The sequence below is a fragment of the Cryptomeria japonica genome, chromosome 5 (assembly GCF_030272615.1).
Source record: "Cryptomeria japonica chromosome 5, Sugi_1.0, whole genome shotgun sequence".
Lineage (NCBI taxonomy): Eukaryota > Viridiplantae > Streptophyta > Pinopsida > Cupressales > Cupressaceae > Cryptomeria > Cryptomeria japonica.
Window position 1 is genome coordinate 121,415,405 of NC_081409.1, and position 7,469 is coordinate 121,422,873.

At 35.0% G+C, this 7,469-nt stretch overlaps 1 protein-coding gene across 1 annotated transcript; it reads right to left on the reverse strand.

Annotated features, from left to right (window-relative positions):
• Positions 1-373: 373 nt before the first annotated feature.
• LOC131031351 (uncharacterized) lies at positions 374-2,672 on the reverse strand. The gene has a single exon (XM_057962448.2). The coding sequence runs from the start codon at positions 2,247-2,249 to the stop codon at positions 699-701; it is 1,551 nt and encodes a 516-aa protein (XP_057818431.2). The 5' UTR covers positions 2,250-2,672; the 3' UTR covers positions 374-698.
• Positions 2,673-7,469: the final 4,797 nt, after the last annotated feature.

Below are 7,469 nucleotides of genomic sequence, written 5' to 3' on the forward strand. Positions count from 1 at the left end.
GTGGAAAATCCAAGTCACTCCAATTTTTTTTACGATAGCTTACTTAGCTAGCCCCCTTGCTTATAACTAAGGTTTTAGGGTCGCATCATCAAATATGATGCCATATTAGCACGTTTTTTGCCAAGGTGTTCAAAACAGCCAAAAAAAGGCAAGATCAATGGTCATGCAAAAGGGAGACCCATATTTGTGCAGCTGATGTGGCATCACATGATTGGTTGCTTTTAACAACTATGGGTAGTCTTCAGCAGAGATAACAAATTTAAAGTCACAAATATTGATGCAATGTTTTCAAAAAAATTAGACATTAAATCAACAACTGCTATTATAGCCATCAAAATGCGCTCAAGAAGAATATACTAGAACCAGATATGAACATTTTGTTATTGAATATAGATGAAGAAGATAAGAGTGGATTAGTTAAACTAGAGCCATATAACAGCCACTATAAGAAGAAGATAGAGGAGTTATTTGTCTTGTTTACTCTGCTTTATGTGCATTTTTTACACTACAACCAACAGTAATGTCTTTTTTAGAAGAAAGAAAAACGAGTACACAAACCTCACATTTCCTACATGTTCTTGCATGGAAGTCGTCTTTCATCAGCGAGAATAAAATGAGTACTGGACAGCTTGAAGGGATTCAAGAATCTCCAAACCCATTTGAACTGAAAATGGAAGAAGAGACAGAACACATATGGATCAAAAATATATCTGTACCGGAGGAAGCTTGATCCCGGCCTCACTGAGAAAAGGTATATTTATTGACCCATTGATCAGATCAGCATAGAACTGATACTCTGCCTCGTAATCATGGAGACTGAGCTCAAGCCTCTGATTAGTATGATAATGATGCTTTACCCCAATACTCTTCCCGAAACCAAACAAACTAACCTTCTCACAGATCCCCAATGCCAGCATTACGGCCTGCATTCCGGAGGAGTAATGAAACATCTTACCCTCATGGGCAGAGCTCCATTCCTCAGGGTGCTTCCCAGTAGTCACCACAAAATTCTTCAGCGAATAGTACTTCACAATCCTAGCACAGAGGTTATCAAATCGGGCATCTGTGACCAGCAGGGGCGCCTTCTTAGAGGCATTGCAGAGGGCGTAGTCCATGAAATGCACTGCCTGGCAGATGTACATGATAATTGGGACTGCTTCTCCATAGGAACGGCACAAGCACTGGGGCTGCAAGGAGCATAAATGAAATACGTTTGAATTCACAAAGGCAAGGGTTGTCTTGGAACCCACATTGGATTGGAACCCATCAGTCCGGGCATTGTTGAGCCTGATCACCATGTCATGGGAGTCGATTAAGGGACCATGGGGTTTCTGAAGCAGGCTGCCACTGTTGCCCACCACTGCACAACTGCGGTACCCCTGTTTTTCGAATGTTTTAGTCTGCAAATCAAATTGGTACCCATGATTTTGCCCTGTTTTATTCTGCAAATCAAATGGGTACCGGTACCCTTGTTCTTCCCCTGTTTTAATCTGCAAATCGAGCAGGTACCCCTGTTTTTGCTCTGTTTTACTCTGAAAATAAAGTGGGTAGCCCTGTTTTTGCCCTGTTTTATTCTGCAAATCAAGTGGATACCCCTGTTTTTGCCCTGTTTTACTCTGCCAATTCAGTGGGTACCCCTGTTTTTGCCCTATTTCACTCTGCAAATCAAATGGGTAGCCCTGTTTTTGCCCTGTTTTATTCTGCCTATTAGGCGGGTAGCCTTGCTGCTCTGTTCGATTGCCAATGTGAATCTCGGACAGATTGGCAGGCCCCGGCTGCTCCGTTAGATTGGTGATCATGTAGTGCTGGTCCAGCGGGAGCTTTACCAGATCAATGAGTTGGGTCATAACCGTAGGCTCAGAGCGCTTGTTTTGCACCCATGACTGCAGGGCATGGCGGAACGCCGGCCAGTAATTATCATATCTGGGATCAGAAAGCTTCGGCCACTCCGTACCAACATAGGAGGACCTGGTTGCATGCAGGAGGTATTCAATCTGCTGGCACTCATCTACCTCTCCAATCTGTACTGCAGCATAAGATAACAGAGTCTGGGTGAAATTCACAGGGAGGCGGCGGGAACGGGAGACCAGGGCGGCCTTGTGGGTCGGCCATGAAACCTTAGTCTTGTTGAGCTCCTCGTTTACAGTACTCAGCACGCCCAACCTGTATGCTAGCTCTATGCTGAGCATGTAGATGAAGGTGAGGCCAGCCAGCAATGCAAAACACAGGCGCAGGGTTTTTAATGCCATTGAACGCCACCCTTGTAAATCCGCCTTTCTTCTCTACGCATTCGCCTTTGTAATCCACCATGGCACTGAATTCGCATTCAAACGTGGGCTGCTGCTGAGCTTTTAGTGATAGAGACGCCATCCAAAGGCCGCCGATTTGCTCGCCATTGTTCACTGTGTTACAGTGATGTTCATGCACGCTTCTAGCTTGGGCTCTTTTCGCACATCCTAGGGTAGGTCGATCGAATCAGGCAAATAAATTAATCTCCATTTCGTAGGGGCGGTCACCTGAGCGTCAGCTAAATCAATTAAGAAGATGGGTTCATCCATGTCCGAATCTCTGAAACTCTGAATTTTGAAAAAGAAATGCGGCGCATGCAGTTTTCTGCGTGTGTTTCAGGGGAGTGTGTGTCGTGTCCCACCAAATTACTTGTTTGACTTCAAACAAAGCATATTAGTCAAGTACCTAAACTCTTTTTTTTATATTGAACAATGCAGACGGCTGCATTGTGGGGTCATCTTTCAAGTATCTTAACTTAATATAACTATTATACTTATATTTAAAAAATATAGTAAAATATGTCAAAAAATGTCTTATAATAGAAAGAATCATCTATAAAATAAATGGTTTTTTAAAATACTAAACATCAAGAATACAAATCCATTAAAGTCCTCCATGCAATATTTGGAGTAATAAAATAACATCTCTACAAAAGTTGAAACATGGCATATTTCATGCATTTACCCGTCATTTGCATGTCAAATTGTTTCAAAAATGGATTTTTGTTTACAGACATTTTGATGTCATTGTAGATGCCTCTCGGCATAACAAGCTAGTGAGATTAACAAAGAAGTTTATTAATGATTTTAATTTCTCATAAAAGTGAAATTCTTTCAACTATTTTTTAGATTTGGGGTAGATATTTTCCATGGGAGGTATGAATGGATGATGTCATGGTGTCGAATACTTAATTAACATTTTAATATTCAATTTTGGTGACAACAATCATAACACCACGAATTGATCATCACACATTACGCCATTACTATTTTGATCTACAAAGATGTCTTTTTACATGAGAGCAATATGAAATTTGAAATTTATACACTACACATATGTCTTTTTACATGAAATCAATTTGAATTAATTTATAATGCCCATTTGTTTACACACAATTAAAATTGGTTAATAAGAAGGGAAGGAAAATGCATTAGATCATAACTTGTATGAAAGAAGAAGATACATTATAACTCACAAGTTTGTTTGCATTTTTAGAACGAAGATTAAAGAAATGAATCTCGTGTTCATGGTTTTTAAGAAGGTAAATTATATGTTAAGTCACTTGTTTGATAAATAGAATTACATCTTCATATTGAACAAGTGTTGCATTGTAAATACTCTCCACTATTGGTAACAACATGTTAGAAATTATAGTTAATAATAATCAATTAAAAGTACTACCAAGCATTGATTATTATAATTACCTTTTTATAATAAGAATAGTAATTTTTCTACCAAACAATCAAATATTATTTAATTAGTTCACACACACACACACACACACATATTTCAATTTAACATACAACTTTGTATCAATTTAGAAAGAAAGAAAAAAGCGTTTATTAATTAATACTTTAGGTATTTGTGATTTATAACAAATAAAAGATAATATTAATTAGTATAATATTTAAATGGTGATGTAACATGTCATGAGTCACATTGTCATTTTATTGATAAAAATATTTAAGGTACTTGAGAGTTGTCATTTTTCTTTATTGAATTATTAAAATCAACTTTTTGATCCAATAATATTTGAGATAAATGGTGTTTTTGTCATTTCTCATTAAAAATTTGCATGCTTTACTTTGTTAGTTTAATAAGAAAGTAAATTAGATGAAACAACAAAAAGTTATTGATGTATGGAAAATGTTAATATTAATAACTATTTAATGCTTATCCATCATAAGAGTTGTCCTATTAAGATAGGAACTAACAAGATCTCATAGATATCCACAAGCTATGTAAAAAGGTAATAAAAATTCTCACAAATCCCATGATAGAAGACTTCTATTTAAATAAGATGTTCTTTTGATTCTACGTCACTATTATAGAGCCTACAAATATATTGATGCCTTGGAATACATTGCTCGAACTTAATATGAAACTAATGAGTGAAAACCCACAATTGACCTAAAGGAAATATCAAACCAAAAGTAAGTCTAGTGTAAATGAATAATAATAATGCAACTCATATTTTGAATTAAAAAAATAGAATAAATAGTTATCACTCATAGTCCAATTGAAATTAATATAAACAACCTCTATTTTTGCAAGTATGTACTCTAATTAAATCAATAATTAATCAAATCATACCAAAAAAATAATATAGAATAATAAATCATATAAATATTACATTAATTCTTTCCTTTATAACTTATTACATTGTGGAGCCCTTAAATCAATCCCTTACTTGCTAATATTCTCTATACATATAGAAAGAGCATTCCAATCCTTAGCCAAATAAAAATCCTATTTATAAGCTCTCTTCCTACCATAAAACCAAAAATGAAAAACAAAATAGTGAAAATCACTAAAAGACCACTATGCACCCACTAAGGTATTCACAAAAAAAAAGGAAAAAAATCAAAGAAAAAAGAAATAGATGGCTAGTAGAGAACATGCTACAAAAGGGTAATTATATGATCCTCCTCTCCATCTTAAAAAAATGTTTGAAGCTCTCCTAGTTTATAACAACCTAATTTGGAAAATTTCATGTAAATTTTGTTGGTACAAATACAAGGTTGAAAAACTTTTAGTATTCTTGTATTTAAAGTACTCTCTTGGGATTCCTTTGCACAATTTGAGCCACCACTAAATCTTCCAACCTATGCTCTTCCAAGGTCAAGAAAAGTGTAGTGTTGATCCCACCATTTGGTTAGGCAATCAAAGATAAATGAAACTCTAATATTGAGTAGAAAATATAGTCATTATTACTACCACTGCAAGACCTAAAACTCTACCCCTTGTCCCAATAATGCTTCGTATCACTAATCTCAAAATAAGGTTATCACATTTAATAAAATACTTGATAACATTCTTGGAAGATTTTCTATGATTGTGCTCATACTCCCACAATTCACTATTCCATTCAATCTCTTGAGAACTTCTTATAAGACATTCCAATGTCTTTGAATAAAGATTATAATTAGTTGAAACTTCCATATCTATCACTTACGATGCACTTTTAATCTTGCTAGTTAAGTCTCATTATAACTCCAATTATTTTTCCTTGATTTTTTTTATTATACCAAACTCTTTGATTCAAACATGCCTCTAGCTAACTTCTTTGCTCATCTATATTTTTTTTTATCTTCAAACTTTTGATAGAAGATTCAATGTACCATTTTGAATTATCCTTCCTCTTCCCATAGTTTTAGGATGTCTCCTCCTTTCATGTTGTACCTTACAATTGCTCTCCTAGCCATGATAGGTTACCTTTTTTTATCACATTGCTAATTTCTTATAGATAGAAAATGATATATTATAGGTTAAAATAGATTTTAAGGGGACCCAAAATGCTATTTACAAAACATTGTCATAAGGAAAAGCACAAACAACCGACAACCAACCATCAACAAAAAAGAAATAAAAAACAACAAAAACTAAGAAATAAAAGGACTATTGCATTTTATTCAACATCTCGACAACTTTAAGTTCCTACAGGGATAACTTATTTTGGATATTGGCAAAATCCAACATCTTCTTCTTCTCCTCCAAGAATCATCCTACTCTAATGCTCACATTTCAAGGCAAATATCTCACTAGCCATGGCATCCATTTTGGAATGAATAGATTTCAAAACAATGGAGGAAAAAGATCTCTCCCCAAGCCCTCCAGTAGTACTCTCCATTTTATGGTATAAGGCTCTAAGCTTTACATTGATCTTATTAATCCTCGTAAAAAACCATTTAGACAATTTGAACTACCTATAAACCCCTTCACATGCCAAAACCAAAACATCATACACTTCTTCCTTGTTAGTGTGAAGATAAGAGAAGTCTTCCGAGAGACCAATATGAATTTTTCCCTACTCCTTTTTAATTTTACCATGATCTAGAGTGTTTCCAGTCAAGTGTTTGCCCAACTTCTTATTTCCTCTGAAAATTTCTCTTTGCTCCCCTTCACCTATCTTCATCTTCTTCATATAACGAGCAATATATTTCTCAATATACCAAGCTTTTTCTTCCCTAGTGTGCAAACCACCAGTCTAGGAAATTTGGGCTCTCGTATTCTTTTAGGAATAACTTCTCTTCTCGCTTTTATCATCCTTCGAGGGGGAAGAAAAAACCTACACAAAATCATCCTAATACTCCTCTTCCTCATACTCCTCATCCTCAATTTCCTTATCTTTGATGTTCGTACTCATATATGAGTAATGTGTCACTGTAGGTTTCTGTTTTTTTTTTTCCTTAAAACCTTCTTAGACTTAATTTTAGGATTATAATTTTTAACATATTCCATAATCAACAAAATTAACCCCTTGTGAAGAATGGGGAATTTATAATTCTTCCTATGGTCTTTGATACCCTTAACCAAAGAAGCAAGAAGAAAAAAGGGAAAAAACACCAATATTTTATATCGACAATGGTTCAGGAGAATAGAATAAATATCATAAATAGGTCCATGAACCGACTATTTAAGATTACATACCACATGATAATCTTAGTGACTTCGACCCAAATAGGCTTGATAGTTAGTCTACCATAACCACTTGATGACATCTTAACAAGCTTCTCCTTCTCATTCTCTAATAGAAATTAGTTGATACTTGCATTAGTGGATTTCTTAAATACTTTTGCACCATGAGTTAACACACAATAGTCACAAAGAGAGGTAAAGTCAGTCCCATATTATAACTTGAATTTTGAAAGTGAAGGAGTCATTTCCATGACCGAAGAAATGACTGAGATCGCTTTCATGACCAAAGATTTTCCTTTGGGCCAAAAACAGAGTAAATTAAAGGTCAAAATTGAAATATGGATAGAAATCAATAATGCTCAAATCATATTCACACTCTCATCTAAAAAGACACCATTTGTAGGATTTTAATTGCATACAAGAGTCTCTAATCGAAATGAGCCAAAAACATGATAGAAAAGGGTATGGGTATACAATTTTCATCACTACAACACTAAAAAAATGTTACCATTTACTTCACCTTGATATTTATTAAATCAAGA

Excerpts from the sequence above, each read along its gene's own strand:
- LOC131031351 (XM_057962448.2), bottom strand. The coding sequence starts at position 2,249 with ATGGCATTAAAAACCCTGCGCCTGTGTTTTGCATTGCTGGCTGGCCTC.